The 27,388-nt window shown below is 43.5% G+C and overlaps 3 protein-coding genes across 4 annotated transcripts; 1 reads left to right on the forward strand and 2 right to left on the reverse strand.

The window, feature by feature from the left end:
* Nucleotides 1-234: 234 nt before the first annotated feature.
* LOC107276582 (uncharacterized) lies at nucleotides 235-4,637 on the reverse strand. Of its 2 annotated transcripts, XR_001548143.3 has the most exons (3): nucleotides 4,356-4,637; nucleotides 2,775-3,600; nucleotides 235-431 (listed from the first exon to the last, which is right to left on the reverse strand). XR_001548143.3 is itself a non-coding variant. In XM_015794055.3 (2 exons), exons 1-2 carry the CDS (start codon nucleotides 4,608-4,610, stop codon nucleotides 2,887-2,889), a joined length of 969 nt encoding a protein of 322 aa, XP_015649541.1. In that variant the 5' UTR covers nucleotides 4,611-4,637; the 3' UTR covers nucleotides 2,573-2,886. The 2 variants fall into 2 exon arrangements, 1 of the variants encoding a protein (XP_015649541.1); XM_015794055.3 differs by lacking the exon at nucleotides 235-431 and having other exon boundaries at nucleotides 2,573-3,600.
* Nucleotides 4,638-15,484: 10,847 nt separating this feature from the next.
* Nucleotides 15,485-19,328, forward strand: LOC4345909 (oligopeptide transporter 5). The gene is made up of 6 exons (XM_015795065.3): nucleotides 15,485-15,750; nucleotides 15,883-16,325; nucleotides 16,494-16,591; nucleotides 16,731-17,562; nucleotides 18,212-18,394; nucleotides 18,475-19,328. The coding sequence occupies exons 1-6, from the start codon at nucleotides 15,669-15,671 to the stop codon at nucleotides 19,093-19,095; spliced, it is 2,259 nt and encodes a 752-aa protein (XP_015650551.1). The 5' UTR covers nucleotides 15,485-15,668; the 3' UTR covers nucleotides 19,096-19,328.
* Nucleotides 19,329-19,889: 561 nt separating this feature from the next.
* Nucleotides 19,890-23,255, reverse strand: LOC4345910 (heterogeneous nuclear ribonucleoprotein 1). Its single transcript, XM_015795066.3, has 6 exons — nucleotides 23,127-23,255; nucleotides 22,971-23,011; nucleotides 22,086-22,249; nucleotides 21,192-21,291; nucleotides 20,944-21,113; nucleotides 19,890-20,727 (listed from the first exon to the last, which is right to left on the reverse strand). The coding sequence occupies exons 1-6, from the start codon at nucleotides 23,192-23,194 to the stop codon at nucleotides 20,182-20,184; spliced, it is 1,089 nt and encodes a 362-aa protein (XP_015650552.1). The 5' UTR covers nucleotides 23,195-23,255; the 3' UTR covers nucleotides 19,890-20,181.
* Between the last annotated feature and the right edge of the window lie 4,133 nt (nucleotides 23,256-27,388).

Below are 27,388 nucleotides of genomic sequence, written 5' to 3' on the forward strand. Positions count from 1 at the left end.
CTCTGCTTCCGCTGAGGGCATCGCTCGTGTTCATCTCCTATTGATCTCCCTCTCACACACGCCATTCCGGTGAAAAGAAAGCAAGAGTGTGAGTGTGTAGGTTTCTACCCTTCTGATTTCACACGCACACGCAAAAAGAGTTTCATACCCCTTAATCCATACATGTGCTTCAAATATGTGTTAATGTAAATAAATCTAGATAAAGGATAGAGAGACCAAAACGTAGAACGGAGGGAGTAGTAGGCAAGATTGATTATAGAATATACCAATAGTAGACAAGATGATTCATCTAATAAAATGCTCAAAACAAAATATTCATCCTAATAAAAAAAGATAACCAAAAGAAAAGTTTCTTCCAAAATAGTGGGCCATTGAAAATTCCTGCTGATCTCGGAGCTCCGAGATCCAACGCAAGCTGCAATTTATATTGTCTGCATTTTGAAAAAAAAACAATTCGTCATCAGGTCAACAAACAGCAGTCTTGCTTGTTTTGCAGTATGCAACGAACATTAAGGTGCTATTCTAATGTGTAACTTCCCAACTTCACTCCTTCATTTTTCAAGTGCATGTTTCCCGAACCGCTAAACGATGTGTTTTTGCCAAAAAAAATATCCACAGGAAAGTTGCTATGAAAATTATATTAATCTATTTTTTAAGTTTTACTTAATTAATTATATGCTGATAAGCAATTTCATTTTCCGTGCACGGGGGAGAGGTTCACAACCTCTCCTCCTGGGCACAGCCTAAATGGATGACATCTTTGCAAATAAAAATTAAAACACCACACAAAAACAAAAAAAAAACTATCATTTATTTCTTAAAAAATCTGTAAAGGAAGCCTTACATGTCCACTATCAAAAACCTCAAATCAAAGTATTAATTAAAAATAAAAGCGTATACGTTGTTGTTTTTTAGGTCGTTTAGATTGTAATGGAACAGATTGATTAGATCCATATTAGAGAGATGAACGGTATGAGAAACGCATTGTATTTTTAGGGAAAAAACACATGACAAATATAGTAAACACAATTATACTTAAAAAATATTTAGTGTTGGCGTGCCGCGTGCCACACAATCGTACAGAACATTCGGCTAATTTCTGAATAATAATGAACACTCCTACTCAGGCCTGACTGTTCCATGACATTTTTTTGTGATTTATATCTATACTAGGTTATGTAGTCACAGTGCGACTCTAACCATCCTAATATATGTTATGTATATGAAAATATAATTTATTGTAAAAATGAAAATATAACTTATTATAAAAATTGTAAAGCATTAAGAGGTTTTGAAAAAAAATTTTACTATATGAAGCATAGTGTGTGTGTATAATGCTATAAGTTCAGCTAATAGTGTAAAGTAATTAAAAATTGTAAGATCTGAATATAAACAGAATGATAGTTTTATAAATATTTTAATAAAAGGTGGAGCATATGATAAAAAATAATAATAGGAGTTGCAATGAAAATACGTTAAGAACATCATAGGTGGAATTTTGGCCACCACCTACCTCTTTGTTCTCCTCTCATATATATATTCTATTTATCCAACGTGTGTGATATTAGCCAATTTGATTTTGTTTTATATGAATAGGTATTCAGATTTAGTATGACTATACTAAACTTGTACTCCCTCCGTCCCAGAAAGGAGGACGTTCTGCTCCCAAGCAAAAGTCCCATAATTCTTGACGCTGGCATGCACTAGGAGTATAATTTATTATGAAACACCAATTTATATATTTTTACTATATGCATGTTATGTTGTCGGATTTTGCTTATAGCACTTTTTAAATTCTAACTGTAAGACTTTGTTTATAATAATTTTATAACCTATTTATATATAAAATGATAATTTATAGCAGTTACTTAATTAATTCTTAAAATTTTGATGTCATGCATTGTATTATATTTTATAATAGTTTTTAGTATATATATTTTTGTAAGTCTATATAATTTAAACTATATAAGTTTTAAAACACTGCTAACTATCAAGTCTTAGCCAAAGTATATCATAGATATGTAAGTTTTACAATGCCTGCCTATTAAATGGACTTCTTTGTAACATAAATTGTATAGAGGATCAAAACATAAAATTGTATTGATATCTGGTCCCTAGGCCAGTTCGATCGTGGTCATCTCTCTCCGTCACTCATTCATCTCGTCCGGGAGACGGCCCACGCGCTAGAATTCTCTGGAATTTTTTTTTACCGATCAGATTGTACGGCTCTCTTTCTTTTTCATCTCCATCGGATGGCCCAGGTTTTCTTTCCTACGTGGACTAATGAGGTGGCTTTTCAAGATTAACCTTTCACTTATAGGGATTTGATGAAGGTAGGTTATTCGCCTGTAGTTTTTTTTTTCCAGAAAACAAGAGTGTTGAACAACAATGGCAAATGTACAAATAAAGTAGTAGAGTAGTCTATCGACCATATATACCAGTTAATACACAAAATCATTTTAGTGAAGAGTGATTTGGTCTAAGAAACGATAAAAAATAAAGGTGCTGCACATTTTCAAGATATAGTTAAAACAAGGAAACAAATTAGCTCGACATAACTGCATGGTTCAACTGCTTGCAATGGAAACCAGCTTGGATTTTAATTCTTTGAGCTTACAGAAAAATCTTACATGCGAGTAGATATAATACTTTAAAGCTTAAGGCAAAATCTTAAGTGGGAGTAGTAGTGATGTACAGCCACGGTAAAATTGGCAAACGAAATCTAAATAGCTAATACAAAAAGGATAAAAAAAAACTTACAATAAAACACATACCATGAAACTCGTTGGGAGTTTAATTTAGCATAGTGGCGTTCCAATTCATTCCGCCACACTGATAAGCAAAATCATCATCAAATATTTGTCCAGCAAAGCTTCCAGTCGGGTTTCAGAAATAACTATAGGCAGCAGGATAAGGAAATGGAATTTGATTCACAATTGATGATCCACGATAGAAATTGGGATTCAACTTGTATGTAGGATAGTTGCAAAAACCATTGGGAATGTTGCACATTTGTTCCGCAATGCCTCCAGTTCGGTTGCAGGAGTAAGCATATGCAGCCGGATGAGGAAAATGTGTTTGATTCACAATTGATCCATGATAGGACTTGGGGCATGTAGGATAGTTGCAAGAACCATTGGGGATGTTGCATTTTTTTCCGGCAATGCCTCCAGTTCGGTTGTAGGAGTAAGCACATGCAGCAGGAGGAGGAGTTTTATTTATTAATCCACGGTAGATATTGGGGTTGATTCTGCCATCGCTGTTCTTGCGTCTATCAGAAAAGTGGAAAGTGTCTTCACAGGTTGACCAAGCTGCATTTTTGGACTTGTCAATCTTCACAGTTAACTCTTGCCCATCTCTGGAGATATATTTGATGATACAATCAATGATCAGCATTCCAGCATCCACGGATCCAAATTGTTTTAGGTACTTCAAAAGCCCTCTTTCTAAAGAATCCTCTGGCAATGGGCCAATTACTACCTTAATCATATCCCCAACACGGCGTTTTCTTTCACCAATCTGACGAGTGCTCTGCTTGAGAGGCTTGTATCCTGAACTATGGCATCCCGATTGTCTTGGGTCTTCTCTTCCAACATGAACCTATGCATATACATATATGAGACACAAATTTGTTAGCCATAGAATGGTTCATCACACTGATTATATTGTTAGCCTCTCTCTAAAGAATTTTACTATTTTTAAAAAGGTATTGCCGCTCAGTTGGAAGCTATGAAATAAATCTGCGATAGTACAAAACTAGAACTGGCACAATATCGCGAAGTGGCAGCCTTCGCTCAATTTGGGTCAGACCTTGATGCTACGACTCAGGCATTACTCAATAGAGGTAGAAGCCAAGAAGGTACCATTTTTTCTAATAAATTTTACTATTTTTAAAAGGTATCAGAATGTATTATTTTTTCTCACGTAAAATTTGGTACTTCTAGTTATTATGTATTTAAGGTACCAAAATTTTTCTAGTATAAAATTTGGTACCTAGATTTTTCTCAGGAACAAAAAAATTTCTCTTAAAGAAAAGCTATTCCTGTAGTCAAGTAATCTCCAGCAGAAGATACCAAATCATTGGCTAACACACACATATTATATATGATCATTAGGAAGTAGTGTAATAAATCAATTAGTGATATGGTTCTAAATCTATTCGTTTGTGCTGCAACTGGCATCTGTGCAAAAACACTCCGAAAATTCAAATCCAGCAATGTAAAACATGATTTGTGAGCACAACTACATATGGCGCAATAATATAAAGCAAGAAAATTAATTTGACACGCATTATTCTGCTTATATTCAGAAAGAGAGATTAATTGCGTCAAGTCGATCGGAGACGCCGACCATACCGTCTGGCCGTCGATGACCTGCTCCCGATCGGCGAGGGCGAGGCCGGCGAACTCCGGGTGGCCGAACTTGACGATGGCGAAGCGGAGGGCCGGGAGGCCGGTGAGGGTGTCGGCCTCGACCCCCGGGATGGAGACTTCGTCCACCACCCCGTAACGATCGAAGTGGCGGAGGAGGTCCGCCTCGCCGGTGCCCGCGGCGAGACCGCGGACGAACACCCTGCCGTCTTTCGGCGGCTTCCGTGGTCGAAAGTTCATGGCGAACTAGGGGGCTATAGGGTTCTCGATCTACTTTTTTTTTTTTGAGCTTTTGTATCCGTGTTTTCGCAGGAGTAAAAACCTGGTAGGGTGAGTAGGGTCGCGCGATGCCGTATTATACCACCTATTCTGATCTACTCCCTCCATCCCAAAATAAATTCAGTTTTACATTATTTATCTAACATTTGATAGTTTATCTTATTTTAAAAAATTATGGTTAGTATTTTTATTGTTATTACGGCCTGTTTGGTTGGAGGGAGTTGATGATGGGGAATGGGAGTTTATGATATATGGGAGTTTAAGTCTGTAGTTTGGTTGGAAGACTTGGGAATTCGAGAGGGTTTGAGATGGGGAATTAAAAGGTCGAATTCCCACCAATCTCTTACCTGGGGGAGGCCTGTTAATTCGTGAGACTTGGGAATTCGATGTGAAACCAAACAAGGGATGATGACTACAAATATAACTCCTATGACCAATCCCACCATCAACTCCCTCCTTAAAACTCCCATTCCTCTTCCCTTCTCTTACCAAACAAACCATTAGATGATAAAACATAAATAGTAATTTATGTGTGACTATTTTTTCAAAAAAATCATAAATTTTTCAAATTAGAAAAAGATCCGTGCGTTACAACGGGGAAGAAAAAAGTTAAATTATGTTGTGCGTACTACGAGTACTAAATTTGTAATCAAAATTATGTCTTTGCTAGGTTGCATAATATTTTTTTCATATAATTATTTTATTACAGTTTTATAGTGATTTAGTTACTTTTGATTTTAGATCCATCATGAATATCCATATATTTTTAGCTTTGGGCTATTTCAATTTTGAACTTTTTTTTTTGAACCTTTGGGTAGGTGTAAAGTCGTACGCATGCAAAGTCAGTAGAAGGTGAGTGGCTTGATCTCTGGATGGCATATGCAGTCAAGGCTTGCATGTCATGTGCCTGCATGCCGCGTCCCTACAGGACTCAATCACACACGAACAACGCCGAAAATACAAACGGGGCTCCCAGTCTCCCACACGGGCGACGATGAACACGCACATGAAATTGAAACGAACGACTAGGCGAGTAGTAAATCTTTAATTTTTATTTTATAATAGTAGAGATAAGACGGACGGTTAAACGTAGGATGAAATGAGAGAAAGAAAAGATGCTGTGTTAGACACGGATACCCACGGCTGCACTTATTTTGGTTTAGGTAGTATTTATGAAGTTTATTTTTGGAAAATCAGATTGACGCGCATGGGAATCGGTCACGTTCATTGGGTGGCTGCTTCGTGTGCCTTCAAATCGGACACATGTGAATTTTTTTTATTTCCTATTCTTTTTTCAGGTCGGTATGTTAGGTGTAACGACAAAAAACAGTTGTATAAAAATTTAAAAACAATTCAAACACGGGTGACGTACTAAAATTTTGATAAAAAATCTTCAATTTTATAATAGTAGAGAAGAGATAGAGAATAGTCTTATTCGAATAAACAATTCGTGAATAAACACATGTTTCTCCATGTGTTCCTCTCTCCGGTTTCTAGTTTGTCCTTGTAATTTGTGTAACTTAGGCAACATGATGTAAGAAAGTTTATCGGTTGTTTTTTATAAGGGCTGGTTTGGTTTGTGGTCTAAATTGGCATTGCCAATATTTGACAATTTCAACAGTGTTTGGTGTATTTTTGGTTTGAAACTAAAATTGGCATGCCTAAAAAAATAGACCATTTCAATAGTGAAATTAGGCTGCTTTGACTTCAATCCGAACACAACTTTATCTTGCCAAGATTAACTATGCTAAAAATTACTAAAATTTGACATTGATAAAATTGGTAAGGTCAATTTTCAATCTAAACACAACTTTACCTTCCTAAGATTAGCCAAGCCAAAATTTACTAAAATTTGACATTGACAAAAATTGTAAGGTCAATTTAGATCGTAAAGCAAATCAGCCCTAAGGTACAGGCCGTAATGTGTTAGCCCAAGACGGGAGCATCTCCAACGTGGGCCGTGATGCATTTAGCAGGAAAGGGCTTCCCACCATTTCTTGGGACGGAATGGCAATTCGGGCGAACGTATTGGACCCTGAGCCCAGGAAGATTTATGATCTCCTTCTCCGAATAACGCAAGGCTGTTGCCTGTTTTTTTTTATAGAGAAGGGTATTTTTTTTGCCCGGCCTCTACATCCAACCGGATATATACGGCCATTGAAATAGAGAACTTAACCCCGCAAACAATCTAATTTGAAATTCGCTCCATAGAATATTTGAATTCAGGACCTTGGGGTACTACTTAGGTCACTGTAACCACTAGGCTATATGCCATTTCATGGTTGGTGTCTGCCTTGGTGGTTGACAGTGACAACATCATCTTCAGAAAATGGCGATCAAATCCACAACTCCACTGATGTCTGATGGTGATGCATCGATGCATGCAGATCTAATCTCTTTCCGTTCTATATTTAGATTCGTAGCTAGAAGTTGGTGTTTTTAGCACTGGGTGTACGCTGGTTGGCGCCGCCAGTAAACATTCACGTTGCTCTGTATTTTGAAATTACACGCATTATGAAGCCTTTCTTCTTTAGAAACTGATAGTCTGAACATTTCGATGCCGTGAGCACTGTGGTTGCGCCGAATCTGCAGTGAAGCACGGGCACTTCAGAGACAGGAGCGCATGTGCTTGGCTAGAGATTCTGGTTTTCTTTAAGACCAGTTGCCTGTTGAAATCTTTGTTCGGTTCCTGATGGATAGTACTTGCCTCGTCAGAGATCTGCATTTGGTTAATGGTTACACGCCCAGTACAATGTTAGCATGCGAGTTGCAGTGATTTTTTTTTTTGTGTCATTTGGTTATATACTATTATGCTCAGTCCTGCTGGTTCTCTGGTCTGAAATGGCACTAAACATTTCATCATCCAATGCCATCAACTTCAAAAACACAGGGTTATCTAGCTGTCTACTGCTGCACTTGCATAATTGCCAAGCATGCTTTTTCTGTGACAAAGTGGGCTGAACTGAATCGGTGCATTTGATATACACACAGGTGGTGCACATTGATGTATGCCTGCAACTGCAAGGGCCTTCTGGTTTCAGAAAAATTTAGTACGTACTACTACTCCCGCAAATAAAGTTGATCAAGTTCGTAGCCAGAAATTGATTTTTTTTGAGACGGACATAGTAATATGTCACATGTTGAACAATATGGGACAGTTCGTCTTTAATTCTGAAAATGATCTGTTCAAGCTCGTCACATGCTACTACACGGGTAGGACATAGCAGCATGCATCACGCACCTTGCTGCTGGAAGGATATCAAATGCTGCTGTCCCTAGCTCTTGTCCTTGAAGTTATGTGCTGCCGTGATAACAGTACACTGCTCTTTTTGCAATGCTTGCACACATTGCTCTATAGCAATTATTGTTGTTTCTTCAGAAGTGTTATACAGTTCATGTGACCTCTCTCAACTTGCCAACCCAAAACTATCTTTTCCGTTACTTCGGATCCGGTGCATAGTGCCGTGGTGTCGCTAAGAAAAAAGATGCACTTGCAGCTGACATTGCTGTAGCTGACAGCGAGCTAAGAGGGGCCAATCCAATAGAGAAAAACCCATCCGATTCAGTATGTATTCAGTGGCAGTGTCCATCTTGAGGCTGACTTGACCATGGACTTGGCGTGTCATTTGGACTGGTAGCTGTCATAGCGACATAGCGTTATGGCATCACGCAGATTATTCGACCACAAAATGGCATGCAAATTGGGAGAAAAATTTGGTAATCTGTTCATAAAATGGTGCTAGCTGTCATATGATAGTCTCATGGCATCTTGCAAATTATATCTAGCTTGTTAGTGTCCTTCAATAAGGGCCCTTTTAGTTCCCAGAAAGTTTTTCCCAAAAACATCACATCGAATCTTTAGACACATGCATGGAGTATTAAATATAAATAAAAAGAAAAACTAATTACATAGTTATGGGGGAAATAGCGAGACGAATCTTTTGAGCCTAATTAGTCCGTGATTAGCCATAAGTGCTACAGTAATCCACGTGTGCTAATGACGGCTTAATTAGGCTCAAAAGATTCGTCTCGCGGTTTCCCGGCGAGTTCTGAAATTAGTTTTTTCATTTATATCCGAAAACTCCTTCCAACATCTGGTCAAACGTCCGATGTGACACCCAAAAATTTTCTTTTCCCCAACTAAACACGCCCTAAATTCAGGAATCTGATCATAGTTGCATCAAGCAACCAATTACAATATCTAGTACAATGCAGATGCATCATGCTAGTAGGCTAGTACTCCTACTAGCTAAGCTTGAGTTCAGAGTAGAAAGCATCCCTACTTAGTGTAATTGTATATCCATTCCACATAGCATGTGATCCTGAAGTGTTGAGTACTACGTTACAGTGACCATTGGACCACACACTAGATACCCAGAATTTAATGGCTCGGTGCCAAGTAGAGTATGCTTGGCTTGGCTAGTTGACCTGTATTTTTTTTGTATATTCTCTATCCATCACGCACATATATGCAGTGATGTTGCGAATCAGGCACGCCCGGTAGGTGTACTGATACTGTCAAGCGCTATATATGCATTTCATACTACTATATTACTACAATATGTGCTATTTTCTTATCCAAGATTCTGAATTTGTCCAGAAATCTGTACTTCAAGACCAGCTCGATCACTATTGAGAAGATTCGAATTGGGTTTGATTCTATAGGTTGTCACTTTTTTTTATTAAACTAATAACTGCCAATTATATTTCAATAAGCAGGAGTAAAAACCTAGACGGATCATATGAAAAAAAAAAAACAACCCCACAATGAGAAAAGCCTCGCCGGACACTTCAAAAGCGGCCGGCCGGAACAACACCAGCTCGCTAAAAAACTGCACAAAGACGGAAACCAAGACAGGGTATCGTTACCAAGCTCGCTACACAACATAGTAACTCCGACTTCCCAAACACGTGTCATCGTTGCTGAGTTTGCCACACGCCCTCGCAAGACAGCAGCTCTGACTTCACCACGGATGTGACATCGTTGTCAAGCTCATTGTCAAGATGATCAAGCAGCTTCGACCTCCCATGGTGGATTCACCACACATCCACGATAGCCAGCAATTCACCAAAAAAAAAAAAAGGCCACCAAAGCACCACTTCCTCCACACAGCAAGCGCTAGCACACCTAGAAGATTGCAAATTGTCTCGTTGCCGTCCTTACCCCCACAGGTTTTCGTGTGCAAATGACAAATCTAGTAATCTACTGCAAATCCTTTCCTACCTGACGTTGACCACCACATCAAAGAACAGTCACATCGACAGTCTCCAAGAGAAGAAACGACGCTGAAATCCAAAATCATGGTCAGAGAATGACGCTAGTCTGTCTTCTCCCGGCCATCTGATGCCTGCTAAATCCCCATCAAAATAAAGAGAGAAAAAACATGCAAGAAATCCAAGATTCCAACTTGGAAGAGTGGTCGTGGAAAATTCAGGCAGCCGTCGATGATGGATTCATGGATCAGACGACGACGAGCCAGCCGTTACCACGCAATGAAGTACTATTTCCGTCCTAAAATATAGTTATTTTTAGTACAGTACATTGTTTTAAAATGAAGCTATTTTTATACCTTCACAACCATTATTTTTCACCTACCTTCTCTTTTCAATCAAACACACACTTTCTCTAATTATTCTCACATACTTTCTTAATACCCGTGCCAACCTTAAAAATACCTATATTTTAGAACGGAGAAAGTATGCAACAATGTCGCTGTATTGGGGACGGCACGAGCAAAAAGCAAAAGCTCATGATGAGGTGATCTGTAGTGCCAATCGTTCTCGTGAAATTACGAGGAATGTTGATAAGATGATAACCTTGAAGTACTCCCTCCATCTACTTTTGATAGTTATATTTCATCTTGGCACACAGATTAAAGATAAGTAATTCTACTTATTATCTATTTAAACATGCTACTAGTCATTTCTCGTAGATAAGCGATTCATTAATATTTACGTTTCTCAATACCTATGTAGCCAATCATGTGTGGAAAAATAGAGAGTCACACATTAAATCCGAGAAAGTTATTAAGATGATAAGTTGTTGGATTAAAATATGATTATCAAAAATAAATTTTTCAGAGTATAACTGTATAAGCAAGAAGACGGGCAATTGACCACAAACAGGGCGGAGCCAGAAAGAGACCATATATATGCTCCAGGTCTAATTAAGGTATGATTTTTACTGTAGTTTCTAATGGTAGTAGAAATGATCTAGAACGAACTCGAGCTCATACTCCATTTACTACTAATTTTGTCCTAAAATATAACATTTTTTTAGTGAATGAAACATATCCTAGTAGTACTGAACAGTACTACTAATCTGGACAGATATATATATAGATTCATAGTAGTACGATAGGATGTATCCCCTCCATTCAAAGATTACTATATTTTAAGATGGAGAGAGTAACAGATCACGTTACAGATCTTTGGCACAAGAAATAAGGAGAGATTCTACTCAATCCTGGAATTGTAGTTCTTTTTGGTTCGACGAACGACAAATACAGTAGTGCATAAGTTAGCATAAATTAGCAGTTGTGACTTCTCTTCCAGTACGTGGTTCACTGAGGAGAGTCTGATGCTAGACCGTGATTCTAGCTAATGAAGTTTGCAACTGCTTAAGAAAAAAAAACTCCAATCACTACACTGGATCAAGTCAGCACTGACGGGCTCAAACCCTCAACTTTGACGGGTTCAGCTCCCGGTCAGAGATTAGTGGTCACTGATGACTTGAGTCACCTGTGACAGGTGAAGACCCGTCAGAAGTAAGAGCCACCTCAAACGGCCCCCAACTAAAACCCGTCACAGGTGAGAGTTACCTCTGACTGGTCCCAACCAAAACCCGTCACAGGTGAGAGTCACCTCAAACTGGTGTGAAAAAAAGGGGGAAAAAAAAGAGAAACACCGTCCTCCTAGGTTACCATCACATTCATTTCGACCGATTGCATTTGGCATTCACAAATCAAAAAAATCGTCACAATTCTTCTTTGTTCCATCGCAGTTGTCCCAATCACAAAACAAAATCACAAGAATCTCAATCACCATAAGACTCAGAATCATCAATCACAGTAGCAACAATTGGAACAATATGAACAACACAAGACAAAATACATGGGTGAAAGAGGACTTGCTGGCAGAGGGCGGAGGCGGAGGCGCGGCTGGAGGCGTCGCCGGCAGAGGCGGCGGAGGTGGAGACCGCTGCCGCCATCGGGCCTCGGCCGCCTCCCCTCCCGCCGTCGGCCGCCACCGCGCCACGGCTCCAGATCCGTCATCCGCCACCGCGCCTCCCCTCGCCCCTGCCGAATCTGGCGGCCGGACCGCCGCCGCGCCTCCCCACCCGCCCCTGCCGGATCTGGCGGCCAGGCCGCCGCTGCCGCCCCCGCCGGCTTGGCGCCGCCGCGCCTCCCCTCCCGCCCCTGCCGGATCTGGCGGCCGGGCCGCCGCGCCTCCCCTCGCCACGGCACAGAGAAAGAGAGGAGAGATAGAGAGAAGAAGTGGAAGAGATAGAGGAGAAGTGGAGAAGAGGGAGCCGGCTGGCCTTATCTCCTCATGTGGGCCCCGCTGGGAGAGGAGACATATATATACAGTGGCAGAAGTCATCTCAAACGGGCTGGGACTTAAAAGCCGTTTGAGGTGAGTAAACCTCACCTCTGACGGGCTGTCCGGCTGCGACCCGTCACAGGTAACTAGTCACCTGTGACGGGTTAGGACTTAAACCCGTTTGAGGTGAGGTAACCTCACCTGTGACGGGTTCTATTTTTAACCCGTCACAGGTGACTAGTTACCTGTGACGGGTCGCAGCCGGATGCCTCACCGATGACGGCATCCCGTATGACCCGTTAGAGGTGACGGTCATCAGTGACCATTTCGATTGCCCGTCACAGGTATCCCGTCAAAGATGTGAGGATCTGGTGTAGTAAATTCTCTGCCAAGACTGCTCTACTTCACTTACTAGTAGGGACCACCATAATATAAGAGAAATTTTATGGTACATTGTACTGTATATTGCCTGTATTTACAAGGGTAAACTAGAAATTTGATACGCTCAATTAATCCTTATATGTTGAATCCCTATATATTTGTGACGTCAAGTGTAAGTTAGGCTCACGAGAGAATAAGCGCTCACACTTTCCTCTCTCTTCAGTTCACTCTCCTCTAACTAGGATTAGAACAATATAATTTTTTTTAAAGCAATGTTGAATCACCCTATTGTACTTGCTCGAAGGCGAGCGTGTGATGATGGCATGACTCGTCCAGGGGCGGATCGAAAAAATCGCTACCGAGCCCTGAAATTAAGAAGAAAAAAAAAAGAAAATCGAAGTGGCGCGCCGGTCCGTAGGGTTTAGGGGATGAGTCGCGACATCGCGGATTCGCGGCGCACGCGATCAAAGCCGAAGCGAGCGCGACGCGCGTTGGTTGGAGTTCGCGATTCCACAATTCCGTTTCGCTGGTACCAATTTGAGTTCACGAATCATACGTGCGTGCGTAGACGGCAGACGCAGGCGGCCAGGCACAGCGCGCGCAGCGAGCAGCGTCTCCATGACCGCGACTCCGCGAGGCCGGGGCGCGACCGCTTGACGGCGCTGATGGCCGGCGCGATTGACGAGGTGGCGAGCTGGACGGCTCACTGGCTGGACTACTTCTCGTCATATCATCATCGTCTACAGACGAGCGACAGCGCCGACGCCGCTTCAGACCTTCAGTTCAGATTTCACCGCTTTAGAGTAAACTTAACTACTAATTTTATACGTAAACTTAGATAAGCCATATGATCTTCTTTGCTCTGATATGTAAACTTCTTTTCCCCAGTACGTAGACTTAGGAGACTTAATTAATAAGGCATCTAATTAATAAGATGCCTTACTAATATATCATATTTTTAGTCTATAAGTCTCTAATAATTAGACTTCTTTTTCCAATCTCATAATTTAAAGTCTTTAAGATGCTTTATTAATATATCATGATATATTTTTGTCTATTTTATTATCTATAATTGCATTGTTATATATTAGCGTCGTTACATTTACAGCGTTTATAAAATTGTTGCGTGAGTCGGACCGCCCATACGCTAAATCCTACATACGCCACTGGACTCGTCGCCGCTTGGCTGCCCCGTCATCCTGCCCTACACTCGCGAGAGATGACGGCGAACCTGATAAATGCATTTCTTTTTTCACTTTTTGTGGTGCATGTAAAAAAGAAACTCATTATCTCATTTCAGTTTGGACTACTAACATACACCACAATACCTAAATAATTCTCATTTGTCAGTGCTATAGCTTGTTGTCCATGCAAACACATTTTAGTTTTCACCCAGCCGTCCAGAGGCTGGCATGCATCCCTGTCTAGCTTCGATGTGGCCACAGAACCTCATGCACCCGTGTGTAGGGATACAAGCAGGATGACCCGTGAGTCTACTTATAAATCAAATAAGTGATAACCTATGGGTTATGCAAATGTGTTAACCTATAAATCCATTTATAAGTCAAATTAGTAGGTAAGCGGCGAGTCAACCCCATCAGTTACACAGTAAATAATTTTGCTTATAAGCGGGTTTGTGGGTCGGTCCACTTGCATCTCTACCCGTGTGCACACAGCGCACCCGACAGTGATGATGCGGAGAATGAGGCCACCAGCGAGGAGAGGCTAGACCCAAACCGCCACATAGAAAGACAAATCTACCCTTATAGATTTTATACTGCAAGCTAATTAAGTAAACGATCGAATCAATATGTACCATTAAATCATTTATACTAGTAGTGTATACTATACTGATCCTAAAAGTTCTTTAAAATAATTCTACTTATTTTTCGCTGGTATGAAAGCGCAATACGACAAGAGGCTCCTAGTCTATGAATCTATTGAATTCGATGCTGACACCCACTTTGTTGGCACTTGGAAGCTTATATTTTGTAGCGAAAATGAAAAATCTTGGTTGAGGTATATACGTCTACGTTGGAATAAGACGGTATACTGACACGAGCACGATCGATGGAAGTGGCTACATTACATAGGGACCATACGTGTGTAAATCAGCGTGCTGAGAGGGCAATTTCTTTTTGTCAGACCACCACTGGATATTGCAGGGGTGATATGCAATTCAATCTTGGCTTTTTGTGTGTGGAGATATATATTTCTCTTTCTCAATCCTTGGTTATTTTGATAAAAGTTCCACCAGGTGATTAATTCAGTCAAAAGGTGTTTCTTACAGAAAGGAAGTTACAGCAAAAAAAAGTTGGTGCCTTTTTTAGAAAAGGAAAATGTAATGCTCCATGATATTGTTAATATTATCCTCGTTCATTTTCACACTCTTCTAAAAGTGAGCTCTAGATAGATTTGCTAAGAGCATACTTTTGCAGCAGAGGCTTGTTTACCTTAGTGGGGGTAGATACATGGTGGAAACCACTATTTAGATGAAAATCATGGAAACATTGGAAACCAGTCACAATCTTCAAGTATTTCATACAGTAAGTAGCTAGTTGTTTATGTATTCACTTTCACCATAAATCAACAAATAAGTTCTTCTTTTAACAGAGAAAAAATAAAGATTTTGCAGATGCCCCACCAGCTATATTTGCCAATCTTCCCCATCATAAATGACTGGCCAATCATTCACAACTTTGAACTGGAAATGTAAAAAGAACAGATAAAAAATAAAGAATTTTGCAGATGCCCCACAAGCTACATTTGCCAATCTTTATCTCCCCACATAAATGACTTGGCCTATCATTCATAACAGTGAATTGGCAATGTAAAAAGATGGGAGTGAAAGGGGACCAAAAGAACTGGAGAAGAAGAAGCTCTGTTGGGTGAGAACTCTGAAGTGCACCAAGCACATTCATTTGCAGCACAAGAGGGTGAGAAAACAACCCCTAACCTTTCTCCTTGTCATTTGGCAGGAACTACCAGCTACCAACTGGGCCTCTAATTCCATAGTACACTCTGCAAAGGACCTTTTTTTTTGGGAGATATATAAGCTTCCAAACTTAGGTGAAAGGTTGGCGAGGACCAGTACCAATGGAGCAACCACGGCTTGAGCTCAGCAGCCTGGAAGGTCACCGGAGTAGCGAAAATCCAGAGAGCAGAGATGAGAAAACCGGTGAGTTCGTTCAGTTCTCCACCCAAGATTCTTCTTCTTTCTTGCTGTTCAGAAAACATGGCATTGTTTGATGTTCAGAAATTCCTTTTTATGCTCAAAGATATGAGAGTGTTCGATGTTCTTGTGGTGCAGAAGAGGAGGTAGACGACTGCCCGATCGAGGAGGTGCGGCTGACGGTGCCGATCACCGACGACCCGGCATTGCCGGCGCTGACGTTCAGGACATGGCTGCTGGGGCTCATCTCCTGCGCGATGCTGGCCTTCTCCAACCAGTTCTTCGGCTACCGGCAGAATCCGCTCTACATCTCGTCGCTGTCCGTGCAGATCGTCGTCTTGCCGCTGGGCAAGCTGATGGCTGCTTGCCTCCCCAAGAAGGTGTTCAGGGTGAAGGGCACGGCATGGTCGTTCTCGCTCAACCCGGGGCCGTTCAACCTCAAGGAGCATGTGCTCATCACCATCTTCGCCAACACCGGATCCAACTCCGTCTACGCCGTCGGCATTATCACCATTGTTAAGGCCTTCTACCGCCGGGAGATTCATCCTCTTGCTGCCATGCTGCTCACCCAGACAACCCAGGTACATACATGTGACTTCGACTGACACCTGACAAATTGTGTCCTGAAAATTGTTTCCATGTTCTAGTTGGAAGTACTGATTTTCAGGTTCATAATCTTTCTGTGTTGCTGGTTTGCTGTCTTAATCTCTTTTTTCTTTTGGCTCTAATCTTTCTGTGTTTGTGGGCAGCTGATGGGATATGGTTGGGCTGGCCTCTTCAGAAAGTTTCTTGTGGACTCACCTTACATGTGGTGGCCTTCAAACTTGGTACAGGTTTCACTCTTCAGGTCTGTAATTCTGTAATTACATTCTCATTTCTCTGAAAACTAACCTGTTCTTAAGCTGTAATAATAATAATTCTGTAATTGAAGTAGTAATATGTGTGTTGAGATTTTTGATTGGTGGCTATGACAAAAAAAAATGCAGAGCTCTGCATGAGAAGGAGAAGAGGCCAAAGGGAGGGACGACGAGGCTGCAGTTCTTCCTGACCGTGCTCATCACCAGCTTCGCCTACTACATTGTGCCGAACTACCTGTTCCCGACCATCTCCACCATCTCGGTGGTGTGCCTGGTGTGGAAGAAGTCGGTGACGGCGCAGCAGATCGGCTCCGGCGTGTACGGCCTGGGCGTCGGCTCGTTCGGCCTGGACTGGGCGACGGTGGCCGGCTTCCTCGGCACGCCGCTGTCGACGCCGGCGTTCGCCATCGTCAACATCATGGCCGGCTTCTTCCTCATCGTCTACGTGATCGTGCCGGCGGCGTACTGGGCCGACGCGTACGGCGCCAAGCGGTTCCCGATCATCTCCTCCCACGTGTTCTCCGCCAACGGCAGCCGGTACGACGTCAACCAGGTGCTCGACACGGCGACGTTCGAGTTCAGCCAGGCCGGGTACGACGCCGCGGGCAAGATCAACCTGAGCATCTTCTTCGCCTTCACCTACGGCCTCAGCTTCGCCACGCTCGCCGCGACGCTGTCGCACGTCGCGCTCTTCCACGGCGGGTCGATATGGCGGCAGACCAAGGCGGCGGTGAGCGGGCAGGGCGGCGACGTGCACACCAGGCTGATGAAGCGCAACTACGCCGCGGTGCCGCAGTGGTGGTTCCAGGTGATGCTCGTCGCCGTGCTCGGCCTCTCCGTGTTCACCTGCGAGGGCTTCGGCCAGCAGCTGCAGCTCCCGTACTGGGGCGTCCTCCTCGCCGCCGGCCTCGCCTTCTTCTTCACCCTCCCCATCGGCATCATCACCGCCACCACCAATCAGGTGACTCATTCATTCCAGACTAACTCCGTAATAATTAGGATATGTTTAGAGAGCTTAAAATTCTAAGAAATAAGCCGTTTATGAGTATGAAAAAAGTTATGTTTCTTAGCTCCTACTTTCTAGTTCATATTCTAAATTCTACAATTACAATTTTTCAGAATTTGGTTGCTTTCTACTTTATTTTCTGAATTTTAATTTAAACAATTTATCAGAATTCGGTTGCCTTCAGTTTATTTTCTAGATTATATAATTACAATTTATCAAAATTTAAAGAAAAAGGCTACTTATTCGGGAATACGCTAGATGCGTATTTTTTGTTAAGAGGAATAAAACATATTTTTACAGCCCAAAACTAAGAACAGCAGGGGACGGGAATACTAGATAGGAAGAGCTAAAGCCTATTCTCACAACAGAAGAAGCGACCTAAAAAACGACCTAGCTCTAGAGACGTAGCGCCGGCACTGCGGCGTTATTTTTTCAATTCTACAATTACAATTTTTTAGTATGGCCAAAAAAGAAAGGGATTATTTGAAAGAGACTTTGATTCTAGGAGAAGAAGTAGCTACCAAAAGCTCCCTCAGAGATGTTCTTAAACTCATGAATAGTGAATTCGTGATCAATTTATGGTTCTTTTTGGTTTCTTGGACAGCAACCTGGGCTGAACGTGATCACCGAGCTGATCATCGGATACCTGTACCCGGGGAGGCCGCTCGCCAACGTCGCCTTCAAGACGTACGGCTACATCAGCATGTCCCAGGCGATCATGTTCTTGCAGGATTTCAAGCTGGGCCACTACATGAAGATCCCACCACGCTCCATGTTCATCGTCCAGGTGAGCCCCCATCGGCTGAATCCGGACATCGATTCGTCGGAGGAGAATGTGAGCGAATTTGCCCGGTTTTGTTCATGCAGCTCGTCGGGACGGTGCTGGCGTCGTCGGTGTACTTCGGGACGTCGTGGTGGCTGCTGGAGAGCGTGAGCAACATCTGCGACCCGGCGAAGCTGCCGGAGGGGAGCCCGTGGACGTGCCCCGGCGACGACGTCTTCTTCAACGCCTCCATCATCTGGGGGGTGGTCGGCCCGCTGCGGATGTTCGGCCGCCTCGGCCTGTACGCCAAGATGAACTACTTCTTCCTCGCCGGCGCGCTGGCGCCGGTGCCGGTGTGGGCGCTGTCGCGGGCGTTCCCGGGCAGGGCGTGGATCGGGCTCGTCAACATGCCGGTGCTCCTCGGCGCCACGGGGATGATGCCGCCGGCGAGGTCGGTGAACTACCTCATGTGGGGCGCCGTGGGGCTCGCCTTCAACTACGTCGTGTACCGCCGGTACAAGGGGTGGTGGGCGCGGCACAACTACGTGCTGTCCGCCGGGCTGGACGCCGGCGTGGCCTTCATGGGGATCCTCTCGTACGCCGTGCTGCAGTCGAGGGGCATCAATGGCGTCAACTGGTGGGGGCTGCAGGTGGACGACCACTGCGCCCTGGCTCGTTGCCCCACGGCGCCCGGGGTCAGCGCCCCCGGCTGCCCGGTGCAGTGAGCAGAGCAGACCATTGGCATCAATCAGCTGGGAAAACTTAGGGCAGTTAGGATTATAGGTCTATATAGCTCCTCAAGTTTATAAATGATCGTTGACCAAAAATGGCATTGGAAAAGATCAGCACACAGCACTACTGTGTAATTGTGCGTAAAACAAAAGCGCCGTATGTAACTATGTATGTAGTGATGAATAGTCTGATTATATGTCAAACGCATGTGCTTGTTCTGCAGGAATTCACACAGATTCATGACAAGTTTGCATACAACAGAAGTACGTAGGGCCTGTTTATATCCCCGGCAAAAATTTTCATGTCACATCGAATGTTTGGACATAAATAGAGTAGTAAATATAAACAAAAAAATAATTAATTACACAGATTGCGTGTAAATTGCGAGACGAATCTTTTAAGCCTAATTGCTCCATGATTTGACAATATGTTGCTAGAGTAAATATTTGCTAATGATGTACTAATTAGGCTTAATAAATTCGTCTCGCAGTTTACAGATGGAATCTGTAATTTGTTTTATTATTAGTCTACGTTTAATACTTCAAATGTGTATCCGTATATCCGATGTGACACGCTAAAACTTTACACCGATGGACCCCGTAATTACAAGAGAAGGAAAAATGCCAGAGCCAGAAAGTACACTGGTGTGTTCCAACTATAGAGCATAAGTATGCAAGGACAAAAGCCAAGGAAAAATGCACGGTTGAAGGTTGAGACAGCTATGGAGCCCTAAAGTACACGGTTTCCAACATTTCTCCCACACAAAGCAGAGCAGAACAATACCAGAGCAGCTTAAACTTACTTCGTAGATGATATAAAACTAACAATACCAGAATTCCGTTCATCCCAAACAAAACCATCATTACAACATCTAGTCTGATCACTACATGGTACCGATTAAAGCTTTAAGCTCAGGAGAACTAGCAAACATGTACAGAATAAATTACTTGTGCACACGCTCAATCTAATAAGGGTACTAGCATTGCTAAGATGCCCACCATATAAGAAGCTAAAAGAAGGCAATGAGGAAGTAAGATTGCTGAGAATATTATCATGGGTCGAATCCTTCAAGGGCATCTCTATCGTCCATATGGATTGTACCGGCCTGAACCACCAGCCAAATTTCCCCTGCTTCTTTCAGGTGTGCTACCAGATGCATAACCACCTAGTGCAGGATCATATGCTGCGCCGCCATACATAGCGCCACCAAAGCTAGAACTACTGAGGCCACCAAAGCTCTCATCACCACCACGCCTGTATCCACTTAAGTTCCCACCAGCGTAAGGTCCATCAAAACCTCCTCCATACGGCCCAACACGACTAGCATAACCAAAAGAAGGCATGCTTCCAGATCCTCCTAATCCTGGATAGTAACGGCCATACTGAACACCATATTCACCTATCCCACCATAACCACTGAGACTACCACCACCATAAACTCCATGGTTCCTATAAGGCCCAAATCCACCACTGTTGTAGTTGCTATAAGCATTGGCCAGTCCACCATAGTCATTGCCAGAAGAATGACCCCTAGAATCCCTACCATATGCTGATCTAGAGGCACTACCATGTGATGATGGTGGTGGATTTGAGGATTTCTTTGGTTCTGCTTTCTTGATCTCCACCTACAAAGCAAATGACCGAAGTTCTATCAATATAAACCTATACGTCCTTGCTACCAATTACCCGTTGAGCATCACATTCTACAACAACAGCACAGCTGTCAATTTCAACAGAAAAATGCAACTTCTTTTGGCAGACAAGTTGACAATGGTTACACAAGTTGCATTGCACCATAAAAATACAGATAACATTTGTGTAATGAAGTGCACAAGACTCACCTTTGCACCAGCAAGATCAATCATATTTCCATTTGCTAATAAATCATCTACAACCTGATCAGAACTAAAAACTATAAATCCAAAGCCTCGTGAACGCTTGGTTTGATGATCACGCATAATCTGATGGTCCACCACAGGGCCATATTTCTGGAAGAAATGCTTGAAATCATCTGATACATCATACATGTAGAAGGACCATCAGATAAAAGAAATGTCAGGAAAAAATTATATTTCATATTGACAAATACCTTCTGTCAGTGCTTGAGGAAGCCCACCAACAAATATCTTTTTAGTTTTGAAATCCTTTGATTGCACAGAATCTTTTGGAATGGTTCTCTTGATTTCAACCTGGAAAAAACAAAAGAAAAGGCAAACCCGCTTAGTTTTAAGCTGTGAACATGTGGGAACACTGGAATAGGGAACTTGTAACACTTATAGGGAATCAATTCAAAGGCATCAAGCAACAACACACAGAGAACAAGATAAAGCAAACAAGGAAAATTATCAAGCAATAACTAACTAACAAGCACGTAATAATGCATGTCAACAATGGAACTTTCGACAGCTGGATAGCTAAGGCAAAACCTGTTTGTGCACAGAGAAATCAAATAAATTGATAAACCAAAACAAATTGAAGCTCATACTATTAATTGTTTACAAAAATCTAGCTTATGTCAAATGCTTAGAGCTAATTGAGACAACATGTCTATAAAAATAGACAGCCTTGTAACCAATTAGCATACCTTCACAGCAAGGTAATTGAAAAAAAGAAACTTATGCACTGTGAAATCCTCATGAACAACAAAATAAAAACAGTATGATGAATGCCCATGTAGGAAAAACTACAAGTTTAATGGCATAAGATTAATTCGTCCTGACATATAACAGGTCTTTATTGTCCTCACCCCATACAAAATTAATTGACGTTTAGGACAGCCAAATTATAAAGAAAATAAGCTAAATGGTGTAATCGAAATGACAAATAAAATTGACTAAAAGATCAAGATTTTGAATGAATACACAACAGACTGATAGTTGGGCCAAGTTATCTAGAGCAGTAACACGAAAGTACAAACACTAAATGTAGTACTAGTACATACATACAAACAGTGCAGGTATGAACAATGCTCTGCAAAACTTACTTGCTTTCCATTGAATTCATGGATATCATCCATCACTCTATCCACAACGGCAGGGTTAGAATATGTAATAAAGCCAAAGCCCCTTGGCTGAGATGTGTGCTTATCCCTCATTATCACTGAATCAACTATTTCTCCATACTGGCCAAAATGCTTCACAAAATCCGCTGTTATTGAAAATAGCAAAAACCAAATTAGTATCACAAAAACAGAGCTACCACGAGAATCTATTAATCACTCAATTGACAAATATGAATATTATAACTACAGGAATCAGATTGGTTATTGAGAAAATAATAACCGTTCTAGTGCAAGCAAGAGCTAATCCATCATGCCTCATTAATTATTCTACATTGCTCAATTGCAACCTTGAACCTCATTAAGTAAAAGCAACATATCTTAAATTAAATCACATAATCGGAATTATCTCTTATGAATCAACTAACATTTTGGTTGGATATTACTAATAAATTATTATACCTAGAACAGTGCGATATCAATGGTATGGACAAAAGCGGATCAAAACTCAAAACAAATACTGTATGCATTAAGTTAATGATATCAAAACAACCAACGACCACATGATAACATTATAAAAATTGCCGACGCATGTCCCAGTATCCCACCTTCATCAGGTTCACGACACGGTAAATTCCCATACATCTACAAAAATACACCGTGGTTCACCAGCATACCTAATTAATCAGGTCAAGATTGGCAATCCATTGTGGACGCACACACATTAAACTACCTACAACAACGGATCGTAATACCCCCAACGCCGTAAACGAATCGTGATGAGACCCACCAGATCCAGCACGGGACACACACAAAAAAAATCGCAGAATCTCAGCTCACACAATTAGAGAAGGAAATCAAGCAAGTTACCTTCCGTGGTGTCACGGGGCAGTCCACCGACGAAGATCTTCCTGCAAACGCAAACGCAAACCAAACCGCACGAAATCAGAACGCCCCATGAGGGCGAGATCGATCGGAAACTCGCGGGGGAGAAAGTGCGGGAGGGCAAAGCGGGGATTCTCTTACCCCGCGCTGCCGCTGCCTCCTCCTCCGCCCCCGCCGTGCTCCCTGGACCTCGCCTCCGCCTTCCCCATGGACGCCGCGCGCTAGCTAGGGTTCCGGTTCCGTCGCCTCGTGACTTCCCCTCTCTCGCTCGGTCGCTCGGTTGACAATTGCTGACTTTTCAAAGGAGAGAAGCCGCGTGAGCTCTTGGACCCACTCGGCCACTCCTGCCTAAGAAAGGCTAGGCCCACTTTTGGCCCAAATACAGCCCATTTAACTTATGGCCGGAATTTCAGTTCAAATTCCAGCCCAAATGCGTTATGTGGCCTTACACTGTGTTTGAGAGAAGGGTAAGGAATAAGTTCACTCCATGACCCTCAAATGTGATCGAAATCTAAACCATGACCCTAAACTACAAAACCGGATATCTCGACCCCTAAACTCCTAAAACCGGTGCAATTTGACTCCTTGGGCAGTTTTGGGAGGCGGTTTTGCTGACATGGCGTCTACGTGGCAATATTGACCGAGTCTTTGTTACACGTGGCGTTGACGTGGTACCTACGTGGCGGTAGAAATAAAAAAATATGCGTGGGACCCGTTTGTCATTCACACATAAAAAAATTGTGGGGCCCACTGACATGTGGACCCCACATGTCATCCTTCTTCCTCCTCCCTCTCTCCCTTCACTCTCTCTCCCCTTCTTCCCCTTCGGCCGGCGGCGGCAGCGGGAGCTAGCTGAAGTGGCGGCGGTGGTGGGCTGGAGCGGCGGCGGCGGGCAGTGGAAGGCCGGAGCGGCGGCGGCGGCGGCGGTGGCGGGTGGGTGGCTCGGCCCTGCTCCAGCTCGGAGGGCCGGAACTTGTGGCCGCCGCCGCCGTCCTGCTCGTCTCGCAGCGGGCCCAAGTGGCCGCCTCCCTCTTCCACCCCGGCACGGCTGCGCCGCCGGCTTCGACTGCGTGGACCGCCGCCTTCGACCTCCGCCTCCATCTTCGGCCATCGACGACGCCAAGGGCAACCCCCGCCGGTCGACTTCCTCCACGACGCTGACCCCATCTCGCCAAGCGCTAGCCTCGCCATCGTCGACTCCTCCACTCGGGGGACCGCTGCCACCGTCGGAGGGGGCGACCGCCTCTTCGTCGCGCCGAGGTCCGTCGCCGTTGACCCAGGGGACGAGCTCCTTGCGCACCTCCGTCCACCACGCCGACGGCGCTCCAGAACCCGCTCCAGCTAGGTCCCGCTGCCGCCAGCGCTTCAGCTCCCACCGACCGCCACCACACCACAGCCCATGCCCCACCCGCCGGCCGAGGGTGAACAAGGGAGAGAGAGAGAAGGGAGAGAGGGAGGAGGAAGAAGGAAGGAGGATGACATGTGGGGCCCACATGTCAGTGGGCCCCACATTTTTTATGTGTGTGAATGACAAACGGGTCCCACGCATATTTTTTATTTATACCGCCACGTAGGTGCCACGTCAACGCCACGTGTAACAACGACTCGGTCAATATTGCCACGTAGGCGCCACATGGCGCCACGTCAGCAAAACCGCCTCCCAAAACTGCTCAGGGAGTCAAATTGCACCGGTTTTAGGTGTTTGGGGTCGAGATATCCGGTTTTGTAGTTTAGGGTCATGGTTTAGATTTCGATCACTTTTGAGGGTCATGAAGTGAACTTATTCCGAAGGGGAAAGGAGAAGGAATAGGTTCACATTAGGTCCTTCTTTTGACGTTGAGTTTGAATTACGCTGTCGAACCGAAATACCAGATATAACCCGTTTCTTAACTTGAAAATCGGTGTAACTAAGGATCCAAGAAATCTAGTCCACAGTTTTAGCTGATGTGACAAGTGGGACCTAGGTAGGCCCTAGATGTTAGTGCTATCCCCCTCCCTCTCTCCATCTCCATCTCTGATTCATCTCTCTTTCGAACTCCATCTGCAATCCCCCAATATTGCTCTCTATCTCTCCTTAGTTCCCCATCGCGAACATGGGAAGTGATGGATGCCGCGGCGTGCCAACCTCAAAATAAGGGACCAGTGGTAACGTGGCGGCCTCAAGATGAGGGACCAGCAGTAGTGGCGTGGCAGCCTCAAGATGAGGGACTGGTTAAGAGAAGGGTAGCGGCCGGCGAATAAAAGCTTGACGTCAACGGTTTGACCCTTCCTCTTCTCTCATTCTTACTGGTGCCTTCCCGTTCCTTGGCGCCTCTCGTGGCAAGCTCATCGGCGGATGCCTCATTTCGCTCTGACTTCCCGGAGTGATATCAGCGCCGATGGCGATGGGGGTGGTGGATAGCAGAAGGTGGGGTGGCAACAACAATAGTGGTGCCCCCGTTTCCAGTGCCTCTAGGTGAAGGTGAAGATGCCAAGACTATGTGTTTCGGTGTCGTTGCAAGTGAAGACTCCTTGGGTGAAGGTGGCGGTGAAGGGTGTGGCGAAGGTGGCCTCATCGTAGGCCACGTCATATGAGCCCAAGCCACTCCTCCGCCTTCTCCGTCAAGGGCCAAAGCCACCAGAGCCGAAGCCATCGCTCACCCTCCCACTCCTCTGCGAGTCCATTACCACCGACAAGCCGGACACCACCAAACACGGCAAGCCTATGCCGGCGCTCGCATACACCACCACCACACCGACATTTGTCTATGCTGCCATCTCCATCCCAACAACTTCCACCCAAGATCTGCTTCTCGTTGACACAGGCATAAGCACAAGCGACCATTGTGCCACCGCCACCACCTCCCCCACCACCCATCGTCACGGCCAGCAGCTCACGCCTCAACCCCGCGTCCCCGCCAACAAGGTAGTATTTAATGGGCTAGGCCGCAGTTCCAGTAGCCTGAGCAGCCTCACCGAGTCACCGGTGGCCGCCGCCATGACTGCAACGACGATGACGGTGACATCGAGTGCTCCTACTCAACACACGTCCAGTCACCCCAGACCTTAACGTCCCAGTTTGCTCCTTCGACAGCTCCAGTCAGCAGAGAGGTGGAAGAAAGCGCTAGCTCCTGACATGTGAGGTTGATATGGGTCCTATTGCTGACTCAGCCAAAACTGGATATAATACTACCGTGATAGTACTATTCTCAAGGAAGTCTGATTCCAGAAATAAATCTGAGATAAACACAAGGAGATTCCGAATTACTCAGGTATAGTACTATTTTGCTTCTTGTCCGAATCACTGTGCCAGGTGCTCAGTAGCAGAGATTTTTTTTTGTTGTCCCATTGCTTTTTGTTGTAGGGCTTATTTAGATCCCACCCAAAAATTTTACACCCTGTCACATCAAACATTTGAACACCTGCATAAAGTATTAAATATATGCTAAAAAAATAACTGATTGTACAGATTACGACTAATTTGTGAGATGAATCTTTTATGGCTAATTGCTCTATGATTTGATAACGTGGAGCTATAGTAAACTTTTACTAATAACAGATTAATTAGACTTAATAAATTTATCTAGCGGTTTACAGATTATTTTTATTAGTATCTAAACACCCCTAGTAGTGGTAAGCTTGCAGTTACTGTGGGCATGGGGGTACACTTTACAGGACACGAAGCCCAATTACGAATCGGATTCCGCCTCATGTGACGGCCCGTGATGTCGGCACAATTTTGGGCCCGTGATTACATTGTCTGTCTGCTTTTGGATTAGCAGCGTGATTAATCACGAGGAGAGGAGTGGTTGCGGTCCGTGGTTCGCGGTCAAAACACGCTGAATTATGTCTGCAGTTTTGCTTTTGTGCTGATCGGAGGAAGCTTCCTTTGGTTGACGGCATGATTAGCAACATTTGCATATAAGAAGATACTACTGACAAGTAAAGTGACGGGGATGACACGAGAGTAATAAAACAATACTCCCTCCCTCCGTTACTAAATATTTGACTCTGTTGATCTTTTAGCACATATTTAATCGTTCGTCTTATTTAAAAACTTTTATGAAGTATGTAAAATTATATGTATACATAAAAGTATATTTAACAATGAGTCAAATAATAGAAAAAAATTAATAATTACTTAATTTTTTTATTAAGACAAATGGTTAAATATATTTAAAAAAATTAATGACGTTAAATATTTAGAAACGGAGGAAATATTTGCTTTCGCAGGCCATTGTGCAGGTCAAAAGGTGCGTCCATTTTTTGTACGGTACCAAACGGTGACAGAAATATATATATACATTTGCATATAAGAAGATTGGAGTATTGTCATTGTCGATTTATACGGTTTTGCCTATTACTATCAATCACCGGTTGTTTGAAAAATATAATCACGCTCTTATTTTTCAGCGGTCAACGAA

This window comes from Oryza sativa, chromosome 8 (assembly GCF_034140825.1).
Source record: "Oryza sativa Japonica Group chromosome 8, ASM3414082v1".
In the NCBI taxonomy this organism is placed as follows: Eukaryota; Viridiplantae; Streptophyta; class Magnoliopsida; order Poales; family Poaceae; genus Oryza; species Oryza sativa.